This window comes from Giraffa tippelskirchi, chromosome 14 (genome assembly GCF_054371585.1).
Source record: "Giraffa tippelskirchi isolate mGirTip1 chromosome 14, T2T-mGirTip1v1.2.pri, whole genome shotgun sequence".
NCBI lineage: Eukaryota > Metazoa > Chordata > Mammalia > Artiodactyla > Giraffidae > Giraffa > Giraffa tippelskirchi.
Window position 1 is genome coordinate 52,970,421 of NC_137288.1, and position 24,219 is coordinate 52,994,639.

General features: G+C 44.0%; 1 protein-coding gene across 11 annotated transcripts in view; it reads left to right on the forward strand.

The window, feature by feature from the left end:
- The window catches only part of PTPRM (protein tyrosine phosphatase receptor type M), a 649,319-nt gene that overhangs the window by 587,103 nt on the left and 37,997 nt on the right, over positions 1 to 24,219 (forward strand). For all 11 annotated transcript variants that reach the window (XM_081561596.1, XM_081561601.1, XM_081561595.1 and 8 more), the window contains one exon: positions 17,470 to 17,567. In XM_081561596.1, the coding sequence (XP_081417722.1) occupies positions 17,470 to 17,567 (98 nt within the window). The remainder of the gene's footprint in view (positions 1 to 17,469; positions 17,568 to 24,219) is intronic.

Consider the following 24,219-nt stretch of genomic DNA (forward strand, 5'->3'; position numbering starts at 1 on the left):
GCTGATGGTAGCAAAGAGACTCAACGTGGCCAGATCAAGGCCAAGTTCAAAATTCCAGTCGGGTGGCCAACCCTGTCGAATTAGCACAATTCAGGAAAGAAGAAATGATGAAGTAGCTGTCAGGAGCCTAACTGTATGGATTTTCACAATCTAGGGTTAGAAAGATATTCATCTTTCCTGCTCAGAGACTCTGAATGCTCAGAGTTCAGAGTTTCAGGGCACCAAGTCATACTGGCATAGACACAGGAACTGATAGAGAAAACGAGATACCAGATAGTTACTTACTGTCCATCGGACAGAACCGCCCCCAGCCTGGCAAGGGCAATCTGCATCTCAGGCCAGCCAGAAAGGTAGATGCTTCGGCAGAAGGCCACTTCCTGGCTTGCATCTGAAGAAGAACCACAGAGTTCATCCACTGATCCGCAAGCACTTACCTGCCCATGGCCTGGTGGAGGGCGGGCACGAAGCAGGTGACCAGTAGATTGGCAACAGCCAGGGAGGGAGTGAAGGGATGAACAGACGAGCGAATGGGGGGCTGCTGGCCATGTGCCCGACACCAGTCAGGATTGGAATATTCCACCCAGGCCACAGGACGCCTCTTGCTGGCTTGATGACGTGTCTACTGACATGGGTGGATTTTTGTCTTCAATATATGTGACTCCTCTCTAAGTTAAGGACTGGTCAACTCCTATTCTTATGGACACTTTTACTTTCTATGTGTCAGTAAATTGAGGCACTGTTTTTGGAGACAGTCCATCTTGTCAAAGTCACTTAGTTTACCTCCCCTCGGACTCTGTTGGTGCATATATAGCCACCTCCATCTATACCTTAGATGGTCAGTCTTGTTTGTCCATAATTATAATCTGTTACTAACTTGGATAAGAGAAACCTGAAACAGATTTCCTCCCAAGATTTTGAGCTACGGGCGGACTTTTACATGAAAATAATAGGGGCTTCCCTGGAGGTCCAGTGGTTAAGAATCTGCCTTGCAATGCAGGGGACACAGGTTTGATTCCTGATCCAGGAAAATCCCAGATGTCTTGGAGCAACTAAGCCCGTGTGCCACCACTCTTGAAGCCCGCGCGCCCTAGAGCCTGCGCTCCACAATGATAGAAGCTACTGCCATAAGAAGCCTGCAGGCTGCAACAAAGAGTAGCCCCTACTTGCCACAACTAAGGAAACCCAATGTGCAACAACGAAGACCCAGCACAGAAAAAATAAATAAATAAGACTTTTTAATAAATAAAGAAAAGGAAAATAATAAAAATGTGGGTCATGAAAGTTTACAGTGAAAATACCTCCAGGTCCTCCACCACTGTAGAACAGTTGAAACTTTGCTGCTGTTGAAACTTTTCATTCTGTTTATTCTTCATCTGTTTTTCTTCTGAATTTCATCCACATACCCTGGGTGGTATGAACATTGTTAATAGGGTTTTCAGAGAGATGACTATGGGTTATGTTTTCCAAGGCATCTGAAGCAGTAAATACCAGTACTTAGAACAGGACACCGCTTCGCTCAGCAGGTCAAGACTTGTCAGAGGGTCAACGCAAGTCCCGCACACTCTGTAAAGAGCTTTGTCTCCTGGGTTCTGGCCTCCAGGTGGAGATGAACACTTGAAATTATTTCTCCGTAGAACTGAAACATTTTTTTAATATCCAAAGCTAAGCCTTCAGTAAACATCTTTTGTTTTTATCCCTCCAAGCACCAGCTCTGCACGCTCCTCAAGTACAGATTCTCCATTAGCTACCATTGTTCTTCCTGCTGAGCTGATCTCCCATTGTCAAGGGGTTGTAGGTTACGTTTGGATTCACTTATCATATCCTAGTGAAGATTGGTTTACAAGTATTGGTCAGTAAAGTGGAATATTCTCTGGTCTGCAAACTTCAGGAGGGAGGCTATGAGAAAATTTGACTTATATCCAGACCTCTGAGGAGGTCTCAGTATCCCTGATGCCCAGGGCCACGCCCTCCACGTGGAGCCCACCTGCATCTTACTCTCCATCTGCAGGTCTTCAAGGCAAAATGAACAGAAGCAAGGAACAGCTTATCCACAAACTTCCTCTGAAACAATAATTTTTCTTCACCAGGTTAATTTCAGAAGCTACTGGCCAATTGAGCCCAAAGGTCTGATCACAGACATCACTCAGCCCCATGCTCTTCATAAACTCAGTCATTAGAAGGGAAAACATGTAAAGCTGGCTTGCAAATGAAAGGATGAAACCGAAATTAGACCATGTTAGGTATCATCCACCGTGTTGTCCTAGGTGCTATGGCGGAAACACATCCCTCCAGCAAGGGAACCTAAGTTGATACAGAGTAATTGGAAGACAGATGATGTCCCACAGGTTCTGGGTCCTTGAACCAAATGCTTTTCAAATCTTTCAAAGTAATTTAGAAGTGTTCCTTTTTTTTTTTTTTTTTAAGATTTATTTATTTGGCTGCATCAGGTCTTAATTTCAACACGTGGGATCTTCCATTGCAGGACACAGATTCTCTAGTTGTGATATGTGGGCTCAGTAGTTGTAGCGAGAGGGCTTAGTTGCCCTGCATCATGTGAGATCTTAGTTCCCCGACCAGAGATTGCACCTGTGTCCCCTGCATTGCAGGGTGGATTCTTAACCACTGGACTACCAGAAAAGCTCCCAGAAATGTTCCTCATTTAAAGTAGAAAAATTATAGCACCTTTTAGAGCTGGTAAAAACTTTAAAAATCTTCAAGTCCAACTCCCTTCTTTTGTCATCGAAGCAGTTGGAACTTAAAGAACAAACAGCTTTAAGTGACTCTCATCCATGTCAGCTCAAATGAGTCACATATGCAGAAGGCTTTGCGAACTACACGGGTGAGCATTCGTACTTGAATAGGGCTTATGCCATGTTCAGCTTAGGAGGAACATCCTGGGTTTCTGGCCTCCTAAGGTGTCTCAGTCAACAGTGAGGAAGAGATAGAAGGTTTCATCATTCTCCCAAGTTCAGCCCTGAAAGAATGGAGCAGTGTCTAGTGCCCAGGTGTTTTTCTCCAAGACTGGTGTTCCCCCACCTTCACCCACTTTTGCAGAGCCAAGCTGTTGCTTTCAGGCCTAGTCCATTGAAAACTGAACAAGTATTTCTGTGCATCTACCAAGGGCCTGCCAAGTGCAGAGTCGGGAACAGAGCATGACTCAGGAATTAGACAATGTGGCAGCCAGCTGTTACTGACCTGTGAGTTTGCTGCAGTGTCAGATTTGGGCAGGACTTCAGCTGTTTCTCTCTCTCAGCCCTAAACCATTGAGCGAGTGGAGAAGTGAACCCCAATTCAGCCCAAGAATCACTCTTCCTGCATCTCGGAACCAGGATCCTTTATCCCCATCGAGGTGGTTTTGGACGAGTCTCTCAAGGCAGCAGACTTGAGGAAGTGTCTAGCCATTGCAAGCTCCCTTTCTTGCCTTCTCACTCAAAAGGATACTTCTGGAAACTTCCCGATACCACTGAAAACTCGAGACTGCCTGCATTCTGCTCTGTCTAGGGAGTCAACTTACCTCTATTTTGTTCATTTATCAGATTGATTCTCTTTTGTCTCAAATAAAAGCAGATCCCACTTGTGCACTGAGAAAAGCTTAATTAAAGAAGAGAGTGACTAATGAAAGCTTTTATGTCTCCGACAGTGGCCCCTGAAGCATGTGCAGGGAAGTTTTTCCCTTCGTCTTGCTTCTCCTTGACAGAAGGCAGGCGGGTCCTTTGGGTCACTCAGCCCCTCCACGCTGAACGCTGCCATTCTTTTTTTTCTCCTTGATTGCTCCTCTCTGTGCCTCTCTTTGGAGCGTGAACAAGCACTCAGAATGAGTACATGAGGCTTCTCTTTGGAGACAGGCCTGATGGATGTTCTGCAACTCAGCCTGCAGGAGACTCTTGTGCTGTGAGCATCTGTCATGTTCCTCCCTCCCAAGGCTGCAGACACTTTCTCGGCTGCCTCCTCCCAGCTCTTCGAGCAGTGTTTCCATCCAGCTTGCCATGGGGATCAGAGACCAGCAGACCCCCGAGAATGCATCTTTGTACCTGAGAGTGGGCTCTTGTCCTTCTCTGCTGACCACCTGTCCATTCTTCTCTACCACAAGGTCTTCTTTGAAGGCCTCATCTTTGCTGCCACTTGGATCTGATTTATCTGCTGTATCCTTCAGTTTCCATGTCAAGAACAATAGCAGCTTTTGCATTCTCGTTCACAGCAGTAGGGCTTCCCTGGTGGCACAGTAGTAAAGAATCCGCCTGCTAATCCAAGAGACGCAGGAAGATACAGATTCGATCCCTGGGTCTGGAAGATCCCCTAGAGTAGGAAATGGTAACCCACTCCAGTATTCTTGCCTGGAAAAATCCCATGGACAGAGGAGCCTGGTGGGCTGTACTCCATGGGGTCACAAAAACTCAGACACGACTGAGCACACACCCAGACTTGCATTCCTGTTCACAGCGGTGCCAGTGCAAGCTGGAAATGTTTATGTAACTGCTGGGAAGGCATGATTCTAAGGAGGGCTGGGTTTAGTCCAAAAGGAACAAAGTCCAGTTTCAGTTCAAAGTGAAACCTGTGCAAAACCATAGTTAACAAACACTCTTAAAAGATGGAGCTTCCCAGATGGCTCAGTGGTAAAGAATCCACCTGCCAATGCAGGAGACATGGGTTCAACTCCTGGGTTGGGAAGATCCTCTGGAGAAGGGAATGGCTACCCTCTCCAGTATTCTTACCTGGGAAATCCCTTGGACAGAGGAATCTGGCTGACTATAGTCCATGAGATTGCAAAGAGTCAGACAGGACTGAGCAACTAACACTTCCACTTCACTTTCACTTCAACGGTTCACTTAAGCAAAGGAGGTTTCAGAAATGCCTTGGAACATTCTAGTCCTGCTAGGAGTCACCCTGTTGCTGGTTTTTGTTTGCAAATATTCCTTTGTTTATGCAACATGGTCACAATCCAATCTTTGAATCCTATGGATTTCATTTGGCCCTAAGAGTCCTTCATATGCAAACATGTTTTATGTCAGTAACCAGGACATGGCTTTTAACCCTCCCAGAGATGGTGGAGCAGAATGGTTGGTTCAAGAGTAGACACTTATGTTACATCGTTGGAGCTCAGACACTAGCTCTGCCAGCAGCCTCTCGACAGGTATTAGCTGAAATTCTTGTCATCATTCCATTGATTCCAAAGACACGGCTCTCAAAGCACATAGGCAGCCAGGCTTTAACCCAAGTGTAGCGTATGCTCATGTCGTCTTCATAAAAGCTAATATATCCTACACCTGTTCGTGCTTCTTCCAGGATGTACCAAAGGGAACCACTTATGTTTTCACCAGCATCCCACATTCCTCTCCAGAGTACAAAAACGATCGTCACTGTTACTGACTTTTAAACAGATGTGGGCTGCAAAGACAATAAGCTGTCATCCACTGCAGAAAGCACATTTTCCTTCAGTTTTTGAAGTCTTGCAGACATTGACCATCTCTGATTGCAACAAAGGACACCACTGTGGGGTCCTGCAGGCCTCTCTGAAGCATCCTTAGGGTCAGGTTACATGTAAGTGAAAACAGCTTAATTCCAAAGACTGAACAAGTCCCTCCCCAAGAGGCTTCATCCAAACCAATTTCTGATCTACGAGTCACACAGGATGCTTTAAAGAGCAGCTTTGGAAGCCAAGAAACCACTAGAGAAGAAAATGGAGCTGAGCAGTGATCTGGGAAAGAGAACAGTGATGAGAGAGAAGCAGAGTGGGAGTTAGAGAAAGACGAAGGGGAAGACCTGTGCTTGTTTCTTGGCCTGTTTCTGCAGCCTGTGTTGGGTGGAGCCGACAAGGCAGACTCCAACTTCTGCTTGGCTGACCAGATGCCTCAAAGTGGTCAATTTGCACCAGGAAGCAGGGAGACAGAGTAGGGCTGGAGGAAGAGGAATTCTTGCTCCAGGCCACTGGGATCAGCTTCACATAGTGGAGGCCCAGAAAGGGTGGGGGTTCCTTGATCCCTGCACGTTAGCTTAAGAGAAAGACCATGAAGTTTGTCATTGATGTGTGTACAATGATGTTAAGAATTAGTATTCTTTTTAAAGTGGAATAACATTATCATGGTTAATGTGTTCTTTAAAAAAAAAAAAAAACATACCCAGTGAAATATTTACATGCAAATAATAAAATGCAGACATTATGCTAGGAAGTAATTGTGACTTTGAGTCCTTGCAGGTGACCCCCACCCTGACCCCGCACCCCAAACCCCCCTGTTCACACAGAGGAAAGTGAAAGGGATAGTAACAAATTTTCCAATAATTTATTAGCAAGTTTCCAAAACGAATTTTTTAGCAACACAGAGACCAATTTTATTCTGCTTTTCTTTTTTAACAGAGATTTTGTTTAAAGTTTTCTTAACATTGAGAACATTGGTACCATGTTGAAGAATCTCTTAATTTTGAGTATGTCAGTGTTTTATAATTAAAAATGTTTGTTGGTTTTAACAAAACCCTGCTAGCGATTTAAATCATCACATGGCAGATGTGCTATGGAAGCACCAATGTTATTTCTAATATGTCTTTTTATTTTTTAGCCTTTAATCAGGAGTTTATTAACACTTGAGTGTATCTAAATGGTTAGGACTATTTGGGTATCAGAAATAATTTATTTTAAGGGTGGTCTTGTAGATTTTTCCTTTGAAATGCCTCATGCAAATTAATTTTAACACATGTTGCTTTTGTTTAAGAAAAAAGAAAACTTCTAAAAATATAATTTCAAACTTTGGTCTCAAAGCCACTATTTTCATTTATTTTTGTTTCAAGGTCTTAAAGTAGTGGGTAAGAGAAAGGAAGAGGGTATTCAGAATACTTGACTCATTTTAAGTTTACTTTTTTTAGAAATGTGTGTTTTTGCTGTTAATTTGAGACATAGTTAAAGGTGGTATGGAAATGCATGAACTTTTTCCTTATAAAGATAAATTAAGGAAAACCACAATAAAAATTATGAAAGCTATTAGAAAATTACAACAGGAAGGAAACTATAACGATGACTAATCAGGGTAGGATGAACTCATATTGGAACTAAGATACTAAACAACACAAAGATGAAAAATGGGAAGGTGACGATTAGAATTAAATATGAAGTTCCTGGCATCTCTTTAGAATATAATAGATATTATTTAACATATCTTTATTCGTGCTAGTGTGCTAGTGTTAGTCACTCAGTTGTGTCCAACTCTGCAACCCCCATGGACAGAAGCCTACCAGACTCCTCTGTCCAAGGAATTCTCCAGGCAAGAATACTGGAATGGGTAGCCATTCCCTTCTTCAGGGGATCTTCCAGACCCAGGAATCAAAACCAGGTCTCCTGCATTGCAGGCAGATTCTTTACCGTCTGAGCCATCAGAGAAGCCCCATATTAAATAATGCCTACTATATTATTCTCTATTGTTCTTAAATATTTCATAATTACTTCTAGCTGAATAAGTGAATAAGATGAGAGTCAGAGTATTCACCAGAAAAGAGCCAGAGATTAAAGGGTTATGACAGACACTACAGAGATTTCCTGGCTCTTTTAGATTTTATATGTCGCCTGTCCATTAGTGTTTGGTTTATACCAGTTTTCTCATAAGTAAGTCTGACATGACCTTTCGGGGTCCAATCAGGATTTCATATGTTCTTGTGCTGCACCTGAAAACCAACATCCCATGACTAATTATCTAGAGAAAGCCACGGACATTTGCACAGCTCATATTGGCACACTTTCTTGTTTCAATTTGAAAGAATTTTAGGGCATGGTATGAGTGCTGTGTACCATCTGTGAGAATGGTATGTCCCAGAGGGACGGATGCAACACAGACGGTGGATGCCGAGTTTTCTCAGATGTAAGAGGAGCACACACACCTTATGAGCCAATTTAGGAGAAATAGGGTGATCAGCAAGTTCCTGCTCACCAATCAGCTATGCTTCAATTTAAAAAAGAAAAGAAAGGAAAACAAGTAGAAAATTAAAAAAAAGAAAGACTTGGGCTGTGTAAAAAAGGGATTTGTTATTGTGTGAGAGCCACAGAAATATAGGAAGTATAGTAACAAAAAAGAAAGGAAGAAAGGAAAAGAGAGAAGAAGGAAAAGAAAGAAAAAAAGCACTATTTGACATCATTAATTTAGTCATCACGTTTGACACTACTTCTTAGCAAGACATATTTCATAATAGTGCCAATGCCAAATTTCTCTTCTTTTTACTACATTCAAATTGAAATTCCACTGGACTGGTCGCTAAATAAAATTTCTAGTAGACTTGTGAACATCCTCATTCTGTAATACTGGACATGAAGGGTGTTTCACGTAAGAGTTGCCCTTAGAAAATGCTGCCAGTTATATTTTTGAGTTTAGATTACATATTCTCATGTTTTCCCCATCATAGAATAATTCTCAGTGTTTGCTTCTAAATTTTTAGTTGATTTTTATTGTTCCTTTTAAATGATAATTGGGGGACAGGGATGCTCTTAACAATTCAGGAAAATAAGCAGATTGAATCCCATGCAACCAGCCATGGGATTTTGCTTTTCTTTTTCTGCAGCTGAAACCAAAAATTATTCATAAAAATTCCATGATTTTCCCTTATGTAGCTTCAGGGGAGATCCAATGCACCTATCAAATAAGTGTTGTTAAGGATTATTAATTATTAATGCGAAAGCCAACTGTTTTCTGTGCGACGTACTAGATTCAGTCCGTAAAGCATGGTGGCATATTTTACCTTTTACATTTCACTACTGAAAAAATGAAAGGCTACTAAATGTAAAATTATAGACATAAGTGTTACGGAAGCATCATATTGAAAAAGCATCTAAAGTTTTGCAATAGAAACTTACTCAGAAGCCACTGAAGGGACATCTAATGCTCCAAACGTTGAGTAACTGACTTCATAATACTTCATCTAGATTATCTCCAGCAGCACTGATAACAATAAGGGATCAGAAATTTAGGGCCTCTTTTATTTATGAGTAAGAGCTTGAAAATGAATGTGTAAATCCTAAGTCCCTGTTTTCCATGTCGGCGTCCCACCATCAAGGGTCTTCTCCTCCGATGGAGTGAGCCAGAAGCCGCAAAACCTGACCCGGGCCACGCCCAGCCAGTGCCCAGAGCCCTCGACCTCTTTGCTGACACCACAACGGTTTTGCGCTAGACTCCTGCTCGGTTTTATCCAGAACTGCCCTCTAACAGCAGCCCCCATCATCCTCAGTCTGACTCAGAGGTCAGCTCATCCATGACCCACCGGTTCCTGAGCCCAACCTGGAGCCTGGCAAGTGGCACTGAGGAGGCCAGAGGGGACCTGACCGCCTGCCCAGCCCACGTGACCTTCTTGTCCCCAAATCACCGCCGGGAGCCACATGCTGTGAGCCCTGGGGTTCCAGGCATCGCTGCCCCGATGTCTCTTTACTGTTGTTTACTGTTCATAGTCAGTGTTGTCCTGTTTCTTGGGAGCTTTTGTTCAGTAGGCTAGATCCGTCCTTTCCGGACACTGTCATCCATCTGCACCTTCAGGGAGCTCAGAGGCTCCTCTGGACTTGGCTTTTAGATACTTGGCTCAGCTTTCCAGCCCACTGGGTCCCCTCCTCTGGGCCCTCTTCCTTCCCCTCTTCCTTCTTCCTTTCCTCCCTCTTTCTTCCTTGTGGCTGTGGACATCTCATCACACGTCAGCCTGAGACAACCAGACACTTCCTCCTCTGTGTTCTTCCTGAAAGGCAGGCTTTCCATCTAAAAGATTTCTTCCTAGTTGTGTTCTTCTACTACTCTTCCAGTCTGAACTCAAAATTTCTGTAAAATTTCTGCATTCTCTCTGAAGATGGCTCCATGTGTGTCCCCTCCCCCAACAGGTGGCACTGAGTCACCCGTACTGGACATTCCACCCAAGGGCCTGCCCCCCATATTCCTCCTGGCAAAGTCACATCCACTCTACAGTTCAGCACTGCAGGAAAAACAATATTGCAGGAAGAAATACAACTTCCTCCTGACTGTATCTACTGTAGACATAAATATGGGCTTCCAGGTGGCACTAGTGATAAAGATGGTGCTGCTGCTGCTGCTGCTGCTAAGTCACGTCAGTCGTGTTTGACTCTGTGCGGCCCCATAGATGACAGCCCACCAAGCTCTGCCATCCCTGGGATTCTCCAGGCAAGAACATTGGAGTGGGCTGCCATTTCCTTCTCTAATGCATGAAAGTGAAAAGTGAAAGTGATGTTGCTCAGTCGTCTCTGACTCTTAGTGACCCCATGGACTTCAGCCTACCAGGCTCCTCCGTCCATGGGATTTTCCAGGCAAGAGTACTGGAGTGGGTCGCCAGTGCCTTCTCCGAAAGATGGTGCTAGTGGTAAAGAACCCACCTGCCAATGCAGGAGACATAAGAGACTCGGGTTCAACCTCTGGGTTGGGAAGATTCCCTGGAGTGGGTTGCACCACTCCAGTATTCTTGCCTGGAGAATCTCATGGTCGGAGGAGCCTGTCGGGCCACAGTCCATAGGGTCACAAAGAGTTGGACATGACTAAAGCAAGTTAGCATGCATGCACGCAGGCATAAATACATCACAGGCTGACAGTGGTCTTCAGATGGTTTTGCTTGTGAATCCCCAAAAGAAGTTTGAAAAAATTATGTACGCACTTTGAACATTTTAAGTTGCTATCTAAAATTTTCATCATAAGTTTATAAAAGTTTACTTGTTACTAGGAGATAGACAATATTAAATTATTTTCTAAGGTAAAATGAGAATGGATGTAATGAGAATAAATATTTTATGGTATTACGATAAATAGACTTTAATCACCTTACAGATTAAAGCATGCCAAATCTGAAAGAAAACACATGAAACTTTTCATCCATGGGTTGTATCCAGGAAAACTTCAGTGGTCCCACAGAACAGCCCAGCTCCAGTTAAAAGCATAAATGTTCCCAGGCTCTGCCACTTTGGATATTCTGAATTCAGAGCATCTCAGCATGAACCAAAATATTTCATTTTAATACCAAATTCTGTCCTTCACAGAGATGTGTTTCATAAGGGAAGGCAGGAAGCACTGTGGGTTTCTGCAGTCAGTGCTTCAGTTCATCCCTCAGTTTCACACTTGCAGGTCTCTTCACCTGGGCGGTGCCCCATAGTAATAGTTGAGACGAGTGAGGGCTTTGTCATGTTCCAGAAAGACCCCTGTTCCTAGACTCCTTCTCGTAGAGATCAGTATAGGCAGGGTCCATAAAGCTGCTGAGTGCATGGAAATTATTAATACTCGTTTGGAAACTGTCCACATCCCCCCTGGAAAATATCCGTGTGTCTGCAGAAGTGTGCACATCTCTGTTGAAGGTCAGGAGTCCTGGGTTGCTGACCTCACCGCACTTTATGTGCACATGTGGCACGTTCTTGGCTTATCTGCACCTGGTACAGGCTCAAGCCTCTGTGAAGCAGGGGCTGTGTTTCCATCACTCACTGTGGCATCCTCATTGTCCCAAGATCCTGGCACACAGCAGGCGAAGCTGTGGATACAGGTCACACACTCAGGTCTCCCCCGGGGGGCTGGGAAGGGGGTGAATGAGCAAAGCAAGTTCAGAGGGGTCCTGGCAGGGGATCCTGCAGGGGGCCCCGGGGACACGGCACCTGCAACAGCCAGAGCCAAGAGTGGAGACCCAGTCCAGGCACAGAACTGGGGGGCCAGGTCTGCCTCCCTCAGGAATCTGGGATTTACTCAGTGGAAACCCTTTGGAAGATTTTTAAGCAGGAAAATGATGTTTTGCAGAGGTGAGCTGTGGCTGAGATGGAGAGAACAGAGTGAGCGGGCCTGAGTGTGAGGCTGGGCTGGTCATTTGGGGGCACGTGGCTTGGGCTATGGTGGTGGGGGATGGAGGGACGTGCTGGGTTCTAGAAACGCTTGGATACAGGGGAGGTTGGGGCTGCCAAGGAGGACAGTGCTCATGAACCTGAACTTGGGAGGGGCCGTGCCCATGAACTTGGACTTTATTCTGTAGCAGTGGGATCATGGGACTCTTAAAAGAACACTAATGTCATAAAAAATGCATTTAAAAGGTGGTTGAGGTGGGTTCCTTCTGTTTGTATTCTTGCTGGGATCATGATGACTTGTACATGTGCACCTGTCACGCCTGTGGTTGCTCACCTGGTAGCAGTGTGACTGGTGGGGCCAGACCTCAGGTTCGGCCCCGTGGACAGCTCTGCTGACTTCTCTCTGCCTCAGTGTCCTTCCAGTAAAGTAGGGGAATGTGAAGTGAAGTGACATTTCCCTTCTCCAGGGGATCTTCCCAACCCAGGGATCGAACCCTGGTCTCTCGAATTGCAGGCAGGTTCTTTACCAGCTGAGCCACCCAAGTGGGGTAATAGTAGTGTCTATTAAGTAGGGTTGTGATTTTTAAATTAATGACATAATACATCTTGTAAGACACTCAAAGGAGACCTGGGAAATAGGAAGAGCTCAAAAAAAGTTAGGTTTTATCCTGTTTACAATGGAATCCTGGGGCGTATCTGAACCCTTTCTTCCCTTCCAAAAACTCTTGTGCATCACTGTGAGCTCCAAGGACCTTGACTTCCTGTGGCTCTAATTAACGCAGAAAACATACTGCATAGAAATGAGAATGTGAAAGGGAGAGGGCAGAGTCATCTATCAAGGTTTTGAAATTGTAATTTTTAATATCTCTCACTGCCCATGAGCTGGAGAACTAGTCTCACAGAATAGAGACATCCTTGGGTGTCTTTCACTCACAGCTTTTCATTGTTTTTATTCTGCTCTCGTTCTTTCTGCCCCTTCTTGTTGCTGCTCTCCTGGGGGCTAGGTGGTGTAAGAACCACCCATCCACATGTCTCCTTCTCCGCCAAGAGAGGTCTGTGTGTGCTGATGGTCATCAGGGAAATGGGATGTAGTGCTGGCCTGATGCTGTTGAAGTTTCGAGACCTTTCTTTCAAACGCTTTGGTCCCCCTAGGACAGCTGCTGAGAATAACCTTCCCGCCTATTGTGCCAACGTCTATAAAGGCATAACCACACCAATCATGGGCCCCTACCCAGCCAGCAACTATAGAAACCAGATACCTTCCGGGGTTGTCATCCCAGCTGTTGATGCCGAGGGACAGGGTTTACAGCATCCTTTGCCTGCTGTTTTGGATTCCTTGTCATAGGAGTTTAGCTGTTTGTCCACCCCGAGAGCAGTCACCAGTGACCTCTCCGTGGATCACACCCTTTGTTTTAAAGATACCCTGAAAATAGTTAAGTAAATATCGTAAAAAACCTGTGTCACCTTGACTACCACTTTGCTCCTCAGTGAAATGGTACAGCCATGTTCTCAGATGATATCTTATGAGTGAAAGTGAAAGCATTAGTCACTCAGTCATGTCCGACTCTTTGCAACCCCGTGGATCGTAGCCTTCCAGGCTCCCCTGTCCATGGAATTCTCCAGGCAATAATACTGGAGTGGGTTGCCATTCCCTTCTCCGGGAAATCTTCCCGACCCAGGGATCAAACCCAGGTATCCTGCATTGCAGGTGGATTCTTTACTGTCTGAACCACCAGAGAAGGCCTCTCTTATGAGTCAAGTTCCTTCTAAATCAGAAAGAATTGGGACTTCTTGATTCAAAGAGCTTATATGCAGGTTAGACTATTCAGTAGATCGAAAGCCAAAGATCTTGGGTGTTCTACCTCTGAATGAGACCAGGTCAGAGGCGTAGCCAAATGCCTGGATGTGAATCTCTGTGGTTCTTCCCCACGAGACCAACCCCCTCCCAGGCCAGTAACTCCAGAGACTCTTGGGTTAGGTCATCAGAATTTTGTAAAGCTGCACAGTGATTGTAATATGTAGCCAGAGTTGAGAACTGTTGGTGGAAGCCAGAATTGCACTCTGGCTCCGAATGATGGATTGGGTTGAGGTTGGAGGGAAAGCATTGGGAGCAGGGGGACTCCAAGGAGCCACCTGCTCAGTGGTTGGAACCAGTTTCTGCAGCATTGCTGGGCAGCAATCTGGAGACCAGGGAAACCTCACGCTCACTCTGAAGAAGCCCTTGCAAAAGATGTCCCCTTTTCAATAAATCAGGAAGAAGTAGAGGCAATGTTCTTTCAAACTTCTACAAGTAATCTCCAAAATATGTCAAGAAAGAGACTCCTACAAGTATTATCTATTAATACTACTTAAAATTTATATGGGGCTTCCCTGGTGGTTCAGATGGTAAAGAATCCACCTGCAATGCAAGAGACCCAGGTTTGATCCCTGGGTGGGGAAGATTCACTGGAGAAGGGAATGGCTACCCACTCCAGTCTTCTTGCCTGGAGAATTCCGTGGACAGAGGAGCCTGACAGGCTACATTCCATGGGATGGCAAAGAGTCGGACACACTCTTAATATAACACTTTAATAGTAAATAATATGGTTTATAGCAATGCATACAGAAGTACTCATTCATTCATTATGAGCCCATGCTCTGTGCTGGGTACTCCATGGACCCTAAGGAAAGAGCAATAAACATGACAGCCACATTCCCTCCTCCCAGAAGAACTTGAGATAAGTCATCACAGGGGCTCTAGAGTCAAGAAAGGACCAGTGAGTTGCACCTGGGAACTTGCCCAGCCTTGAATGTCTCTGTTGGGCACTGAGGGGAGAGGAAGATTTCCTTCTGAATGCACATGCATCTACAATGCTGGGGCACCAGTTTCATCCACAGTAGCCATTGTCATCAGAACTGGTTCTGGAAGTTTCAGAGCAGGTGGCACAGGCCTGGGTGTCTGGTGGAAGCAGAGAGTGTCACCCCTTTGTTTCAGGGTCACACTGGAGGGACTGTGTGTCTGCACAAAGATGGACTCGGGTTATTTTTTCCTCGTGAATAAGTAACAAGCTGTTAAGTACACAATGGAGACACCTCTCCTCCCGTGAGCTGGCAGCGTAGTGATTGATGAGATCCGATGTTTACTTGTGTCCCCGGTAACCTTGACTGAAGTCACTGAAATCTTCAGCCCGTCCATCAGGAGAATGGCACGCACACGCCAAGGGACAGGGCAAGCGGCAGACGAAGCTTCGTGGGGGGCAGCACTCAAGGTCCCATAAAGGGACTCAACACAGAGGCTCAGGAGGTGGAGGGGTTCTCACGAGGAGGGGAAGAGTGTAGTCACAGCAGCAGGAGGAACAGTAGACATTTCTAGTCAGAGAAAAGGGAAGGAAGCTTGACAGTGAGAAAGAAGAAAAAGTACAGGAAGAAACTGATACTTGGTCAAGAGGAACGGGCAGTGACTGAAGGGGCCAGGTGTGCCCCCTTTGCTCAGCCAGCAGGTGACCATCAATAAATAGCTTTAAATGCACCCTTTTTTTGTTTCTTTGTTGGATTTTCTGTTGTTGTTTTTTGCATCTTCAGCTCTTTTACGGCCTTGGGCTTTAGAAGCTTTAATTTCCATAATGCTCATTTTGTAAGGCAAACGAAGATTAAAAGTTCTTCTTACTAACCTATGGCTTAACCTACTGATCTCTGCAAAATAATTTGTGGAGAAATATCCCTGTTTTTACTGACCAGATTCTACAGTCAATGATAATATATCTCTTGGTGAGATTTTTTTTTAAACCTTGACATAGAAAACTTCAAATATGTACAAAAATCAACAGAATTGCACATTGAATCTTCGTGTAGCCACCATCTGGCTTAAAAATTGATCAACTTACAGCCCAAATTGCTTTAAATATACCTCCAACTTATCCTCTCCATTCCTCATATTATTTTAATATAAATGCACCTTGGATTGTTGTTGTTTTGGGGGGTTTTTTTGCACCTGGTTTTTGTTCTGACACGTGCCTGTGTGTAAAATGCCTGAGTCAGCGCTCATTCCACAGATTCTCAAAATAACTCTCAGCCGTGTTCCTGAAATCAGTATGTAGATAAAGAAAGATGCAGATACTAAGGTCGCAGTGTTATTTTCTGGCTTTTTTCTCTAATTATAACCATCCCAGTGGGTATGAGATGGTATCTACTGTGGCTGTGGTTTGCATTTTCCTAATGACTAATGATGATGGGCATTAGAGAAATGTCTGTTCAAGTGCACTGCCCATTTTTATTAGTAAATTGTGTTGTTTGTCTTTTTTCATGACCAAGTAACTTGCCCCACATCACATACTTGGTTCAAAACCAGAGGCAGATCCCAAACTCACATATTCACATATTCACACTCCAAACCCGGGAATCTACAATGTCCAGGTCCAACAGCACAGCTGCCCAGCCCGTCCACCTTTGAAGGCGTCTTCCTCTCCTTTCCCCACATGTCTATTGGCCATATAAAGACTTATGCTGTTAAAATGGAAGCCATAGGGTAAATGTCACTCGAGAAATACGCACCCAATAAAACTGTCTAAATATGTTTTCAGCAAATAATTCTGAGAGCTTGCCACCAGCAGAACCTTAAGAAATTCCTGAAGAATGTATTTCATGATTGTGAAAAATTAAAAGATGAGCTAGATAAAAGTTTTAAAATTGTTTGAAAGAGAGCAAAGAAGTTGACATATGTGAAAATATAAACATTGTATTAAAATAGCATCCATGATGGGCTTCAAAAAGTGATAAACACTATAGAAAAATAGCATGTAAATTGGGAGTGGTCAGAGATTAAGTCCTTTGTAATTTTAGTAGAAAAGGCTAATATGCTAGTTAACCTTAGATTTTTAATTATGTATTACTGACACACTGAAATAAATAGGAACCATGAAGATTTATCCAAAAAAAGATTTATGCTAAATCTTGGAGACCCTCAAACATGTTTGAGCATAGTTTGGGTCTTTTTAAAAAAAATCTGCATTTAAAGAAAGTATAAATTCCAGCTTCCTGTGCCTTTACAGTGTCTATAGCACTGGCATTTTGTAACACAGATTTTCCCTCTTTTTTTCCAGTCCATGAAAAGAGCTCCTTAATGCTCAGATCCCAGGAGCTGGGAAAGCAGATCATGGTCACTGACAGGAAGTACAAGTGCTCGAAACTCCAAACTCGCTGGAAGGTGTTAGGAGAAAATTCTAGAAAGGATTAATTTGACAGATAGCACAGATTAAGAAAAATACTAGAAACCAGAAAAGACCATCTTTCCTATAGAGGCTCATTTCATTCTACAGACTGCTTCCCTGGATATTGCCAGTTGTTAGCAGGAAGAGTGATGGTACCCCTTTTTTCTAAAACCTCACTCTCGAGTATTATAGAGATAAATAGCTAAAGATGAAGAAAAAACTTTCTTTCACAGCAGTCGTTTAAGAAGGGCAAAAAGGGCTCAAATACAGATGCATTGGATGACATGAGAAAATTAAACCATGAGTGAAAAATTCCGTGTTTCTAATGGTGCTATTATAGGAAGAGTGCCCCCCGCCACCACATCAACACTAGAAGGGAGAGCTCAGTCCACCTAGAGGGATGAGGGGACTGCCTGCAGCTGTCTGGAGATTTCTTTGTGAGCCCGGAAAGTGCCACAGGTGCAAGCTCCCAAAGACAGCACAAGTCTCTGCTGTGTTTTGCTGCAGGGCCGATGCAGGAGACGATCTCTGACTTCTGGAGGATGGTGTGGCATGAGAACACGGCGAGCATCGTCATGGTGACCAACCTGGTGGAAGTGGGGCGGGTAAGTGGCCTCTCCTCCTCCCAGTCGTCTGTTCCTCCTGTGTGAAGGAGGGCAGGAGCGAGCCCTGGATGCAGTGTATGTCCTTCCAAAAATGCTAACCACTAGGCTTCTCCTCTGGCTTGCTGCCCTTGCTTATAAATTATCGGTAAACATAGCCTGAATTGCTTTCACTTGTTGCGATAGCAACAGACAGGAAAGGCACTCAGGATTTAAAAGCAGTTGTTACCCGGATATATTGAGCACACAACAACACAGAAACACAGTGAAGCACGCGTGCTGCTGCTTGGGTGTCAGAGCACAAGAGGAGCCCCCAGGAGGCAGGCCTGCATTCCCCACCTGGGGGAAGATCTGCCCTGAGAACACCCCGCAGCCCTGGAGTCAATCCCAGGCTTAGAATTCCAGCATCTCCCCTCGCTTAGATCTTCCCTTTCCTCCTTCTCCTGACCTGTGAAGTGGGGACCACACGCTGCCCCTGAGGTCTTGGGTTACTTCATCTATATTCACTGAGGATGAGCTATTTTTATTTAATCAGGAAATTCTTCAGTCGTAGATCTCGGTCATAGGATGCAACAGGATTATTCCCAAAGGGGAATTTGAAAGTGAGAAGACATATAGGATGCAGCTGCTCTGTTGACTAGTGAGGCCACTTTCATGGTTCTGCTGGAGGGCCCGTCACTTCTTAGAGACGTTGACATTGTGAGATTTACTCTGCGCCTAGAGATTAGCCTCCAATTGAAATATTAGGGGCAGAAGTGATAGAGGGGTTGTTTCTTAAGATTCTCTGTCAGCCTTAAAAAAGAAATCCTGCCATTGACAACTCGGTTGCATCTGAAGGATGTCAGGTCAGGTGAAGTGAGCCATTTAAACAGGGCAGGCACTGAACAATTCCACCCATAGGAGCGAGTGATGGAGAAAAGTCAAGTCACAGAAGCAGAAAGTACAGGAGTGGGCGCCAGGGATTGGGGGAGGGGAAGCTGGGGTTGATGTTCAGTGGGTGTAAGGTCTCAGTTACACCAGAGGCACAAGTTCTAGAGATGTGCTGTACAAAGCTTGCTTGTAGTCAACAATACAACGTCACCCACTTAATTTGTTAGGAGGGTAGACCTCACGTCAAGTGCTCTTAATACACACACACACACGCACAAAGCCCAGAGGCATGCAAGAAGCCATGGGAGGTGGTGGATATTGCCCCTGACCTTGGTTGCAGTGATAGTACCAAGGGCATTCACTGTGTCAGAAGCCATCCAGTTGTGCCCCTGAAGTTCTCTGTATTGGGTTGGCCCAAAAGTTCATTCGAGCTTTTCCTTAATAACCTACAGAAACCCAAACGAACTTTTGGGCCAACTCAGTATATCAGTTACACTTCTTCAATAAAGCTGCTCTTACAAATGGATTTTCAGAAGGTCTCAGGAAGCACAAACCAAGAAGAGAGACTTAAAAAGTGGGAGGTAGTTAAAATTCTAGCAAAGATGGCAAGCCAAAGAACCTGAAAATCCTCCTCTTTCAAACATCCTGAAATTGTAAATAAAATGTAAATTAGTTTTAATGTATTTAATATAAAATATAAACGTATATGTAAACATAAATGTTAAAAATGTTTAGCTTAGCTCTTAAGAAAGTAAACTACTAGAGAACAGAGGAGAAGCGAGGACTAGAGACCAGAGAAAGGGGGGAGGGGGCAGCAGGCTCCCACTAGAGGCTGACATGATGGTGCCCATGGGTCCTGACAAGTGGGTAGGGCTTCAGTCTCACGAGCTTGGATCTTGAGTTCCAAAGCCCACCAAGAACAGGAGGTAATACCTTGGACATGTACAATGCTAAGAATTTGAGCTGAGATGGCCACATGAAACCTAAACTCACAAAGGGTAGATGTTCAGATAAAGGGCAGAGGGGGAAGTGGGGGAGGGGCAAAGGAGAGGGAAGCCAGCTAGGCACCAGAACAGGGAAATGACAGAGGCAGATGGGTCCTCACTTAGGCTCTGGTGAGAAAATGCTTCCACTAATTCATGGGTCAAAGCACAACACCCTCATATCACTCAGAAAATACTTAGAACTGTGAATCATGAAGCATCATGTAGGAAATGTGTAGGATGCCGAGCAAATGGTACCCAAAGTATATATATGTTCTTAAAGGTTGTTATTAGAAGACTAATTAAGCATCTAATACAAGAAGATAAATGAGAAACAGGGTAAACTAAAGAAAGAAAACAGTAACAGCACAGCAGAAAGTTATTAAATTAAAATCAAAGAAACATTAATAAAAATCACCATGATCAAAAAGGTTTTGTGGAAGGACTGGTGAAACTGACAACCATCTGGAAATTAGAAGAAAAGAAATCAGAAATAATGAATAGTGGGAATAAGATACATTTTTAACATAACAGATAGGATGAATAACAGTAAATTTGAAAATTTAGATAAAATCAACAATTTTCTTAACAAATTTGATTTTCCGAAACTGACTCAAAAAGAAACAGAAATTCTGAAGAGACAAAAATTATTTACAAAGTGAACTATAGTTAAAAAATTACCCATGGAAAGCGTTACTCCCAATTGTATTGTAGATATATTCTGCTAAATATTCAACCAATAGGTAATTCAAATCTTATAAAAATTATTCTGAGAAGAGAAAAAGAGAGACTATTCCCCCATTTTATTTTAAGAGGCTAGTATAACCTTGATATCAACACCAGACAAGGACACAGCAAAAGGGAAAATTATACACAACGCAAATCAGGAAGAAATAAATACATCAGCAGATCAAAAAATGAGAGCCCAGATGTTGATGTAGGCATTTGTAGGAAAATGTGTAATTAGTGGGAAAAACATGAGCTTTTCCATCAATTGAACTGGCACGTTTGGTTATTCATGTGGACTAAAAGAAAATCCCCAAATTGAATACCAAATAAAACCAAAAGTTTTAAATGCTTTAAAACTTTTAGAAGAAAATATAGAGGGCACATTTATGTCCTTTGTTTTAGGAGTGTTTTGAAGAGACCAAATGCTCAACACATTAAGAAAAGGACAGGGAAAATAGGCTATTAAAATGTACAAGTTTCTCTAAAGGATATTAGTAAAGTGACGAGACAAGAGGGGAGAAGCTATGGGACTATTAGATAAAGTATAAAAACTTAAAAAGCACAGGTTTACTGCCAACAGTGTAAAAGCCATTTACGCCTTTGGATTCCCTGTCTCCTGGGAGATGCTGAGAGCAGGGAAGCTGGCCTGGGGGGACAGGGGGAGCTCCTCGTGTGACTAGCCTAGAAGGGGTCACTGAGCTCCCCATCACCGGCCCCTCACCTGGGCAGTGTAGATATCATGGCACCTGCTTTATAGGGATCTTGTAAAGATTAAATGAGTCTCTACATGACAGGTGGTTAGAGAAGTTTCTGCCCCATTCTGAGAACTTCCTAAACATAAGTATTAAGGTAACCCTTACCTTTTCTCCAGCACAACTGAGACCTATAGTGGCATTTATGAATTACCTTCCTTGGGACTTCCGTGGTGGTCCAGTGGCTAAGACCATACTCCCAATGTAGGGCCTCAAATTCGATCCCTGGTCAGGAAACTAGATCCCATGTGCCACAACTAAAGATCCTACATGCTGAAACTAAGACTGGGCACAACCAAACAAGCAAACAAATAAATAAATACTTAAAATTAAATAAATTACCTTTTCACCCCCAAATCAGTAGTTTGCTATAAAAGCAGTAATAAATACTGAAAAAAAAAAACAAATTTTCAACTACACCATAAAAGCAAACTCCTTTCAGGGAGGAGACAGCATTATAAATTTGTGGTCTCTCCCTCCTGGAGCTCAGGAAATGCCCAGCAAAGCGAACAAAAGAGAATTTGCACCACCTAGGGCAGTGAATATCCACTAGGTTCACTGTGAAACAGCCAAGCTCAATGTTTTACCTGTTTCTTCCCCTGAAATGTAGATTGATTCTGAGTCCTCACTCATCTCACACACACATGTTGACTGCCTCATGTGTTGAGGAGGAAGACATATGGAGATTGCTTCACACTGCTTTGCTTTCCCGATAACAATATTCATTGAATTATTTACCAGATTTTACGTATAGTCAAAGCTATGGTTTTTCCAGTAGTCATATGTAGATGTGAGAGTTGGACCATAAAGAAGGCTGAGAGCTGAAGAATTGATACTTTTGAACTGTGGTGTTGGAGAAGACCTGAGAGTCCCTTGGAGAGCAAGGAGATCAAACCAATCAATCCTAAAGGAAATCAACCCTGAATATTCAACATCCCTGGAAGGACTGATAGTGAAACTGAAGCTCCAATACCTTGGCCACCTAATGTGAAGAGCCAACTCATTGGCAAAGTCCCTGATGCTGGGAAAGACTGAAGGCAGGAGGAGAAGGGGGAAACAGAGGATGATATGGTTGGATGGCATCACTGACTCAATGGACATGAGTTTGAGCAAACTCCAGGAGCTAGTGAAGGACAGGGAAGCCTGGCGTGTTGCAGTCCCTGGGGTCGCAAAGAGTCAGACTTTACTTAGCTACTGAATAACAACGTATTTGCATCAGAGCTCACTTAAAATCCTCTGGAGAAGGAAATGGCAACCCACTCCAGTCTTCTTGCCTGGAAAATCCCATGGACAGAGGAGCATGGTAGGCTACAGTCCATGGGGTCGCAAAGAGTCGGACACGACTGAGCAACTTCACTTCACTTCACTTCACTTAAAATAATCCCAAGATAAATTATTTTTGAAAAGTAGGTAATTATTTAAAATAACAACTACTACTGGATTTTTTTAAAATAAAGGCACGCACGTATTTTTTGCTTAATTGAAACTTCAAAATATGCTGTCTCAGGACCCAGTGACTAGACCTGAGCTGCTTTCATATGATAAACCCTCTTTCTTTAAGGAAAAATCAGGACAGCATGGTGTTTGGCTAACAGGTCAAAGGAAGACCGTGCGATGAAATTATTCCAGTGAAAAAGCCTCAAAAACTAGAGTCCACTGTCTGTTGGACATGGTACCTTTTACTGGGATGCAGGCTTCACTCTGAGTTACCTGCCTTGGAATAAATAGGTGGTCTCTGTTCCTTCCATCAGGACCCATCCCATATAAGGTGGCCCCTGTTGATATTTTTGATGGAAACAATTCTTTCTGACAAATAGCCGTGGACACCTCAGCTAATAGTGCACAGCTGAAGGGGAGAGCAGGGGCCAGGGTTCAAGTTCAGCCTTAAATTGAAGCCCACAGCCTTGTAGAAACGCAGTAATTTCAGTCTGGTAAGCTTATTTAAAAAAAAAAAAAAATCCTTTCAGATCCTCACCCGGTTTACAGGGACGTGGTAAGCTCTAAGAGTCCTCCCCTGCCACCATCGTCAGCCCCGTGGACTGGCCTGAATTCAATTAGTGATGTGCTTCATGGCGTCTGCCCTTGAAATGTCTGGTGCGATCTGGGGGTGTTGACAAGAGGTCACATGCCCTCCGGGAAAAGGTCAGACCTCATTCCAGGCCATTTCCCATTGTTCATTCTGCACGTTTGTCAAGAGACGACACGCCCATGTTCCACGCTTGGAAACAGCGACAACAAACCACTGAAGAAATGAAAATGACATGGTTTTTAAGGGCAGCAACTAGCTGCTTACCATGTTGACTGCACGCAGCGGGTGCTTCATGAATCAGGCATGAGCCAGGCTGACGCTGTTTGTTTACACAGACTTGATTCATTAAGTCAGAGCCCGGCAGCTTTCCCCGGATCTCTGCCCCAGAGCACCCTGCATTAGGCTGCTGTAATTGCCCCTGTTGGAGCCTCTGGGAGGCCTCTGGTCCCAGCACCTGTGCAGAGGACTCAAAAACCACACTTCCCTCCTGCAGGGCTCCCCCCATACACCTGCCAGGACCCGTCATTATCTAAAGCTTCCTGGTCGCCCCTGCGCATCCCCTGCAGCCCGTGTGTTGTGGGAAGGGACCCTTGTCAGTTTCCTTGGCACCTGCCAACAGCCGCACACCTGGCATGTAAATTGCGTCGGATGTGTTGTGGTTGTTTTCCCTCTTTAATGAACCCACCGGAGGGACCCTGAGCTCTTTATCCAACGCCTGATTCCTAGGAACTCCCACCGACTCCGCTGTGTTGTTGTACTAATTCATCTGCCAAAAGTCTGGGAACCCAGTCTGGGGCTCTCCCAAAGGAGGTTCTTTTTTGTACTGGTAATTTAAGCTAATGATTTCTAAACATATTTAGTCAGTTTGATGAAGACTTCATTAGGATGTAACTGTTTATTAAAAATCCAAATGAGGTCTCAGAGTCATGTAAGAAGATGATTGTTGAGCTGCCCTGAATAGTTATGATAACAGGTGGTAAAGGGTCTTGAAGCCAAGAGAAGCAGGAACCAGAGATGCTCACTCCCATCAATATATAAGGGATGCAAGGGAACCACCTAGATGGATGCTTTAAAGATTATCATCTTCCCAAAGAGATTGACTTATAATTCCTTTCATGTTTGTCACTAAAAGAGTAACAAAAGAAAAAAGTTAAAGATGAACACTGGATGTCAGAATAAGCTCTAATTCACATACAAGATGGGCTTCCCTGGTGGCTCAGATGGTAAAGAATCTGCCTGCCAATGCAGGAGACCCAGGTTTGATCCCTGCGTTGGGAAGATCCTCTGGAGAA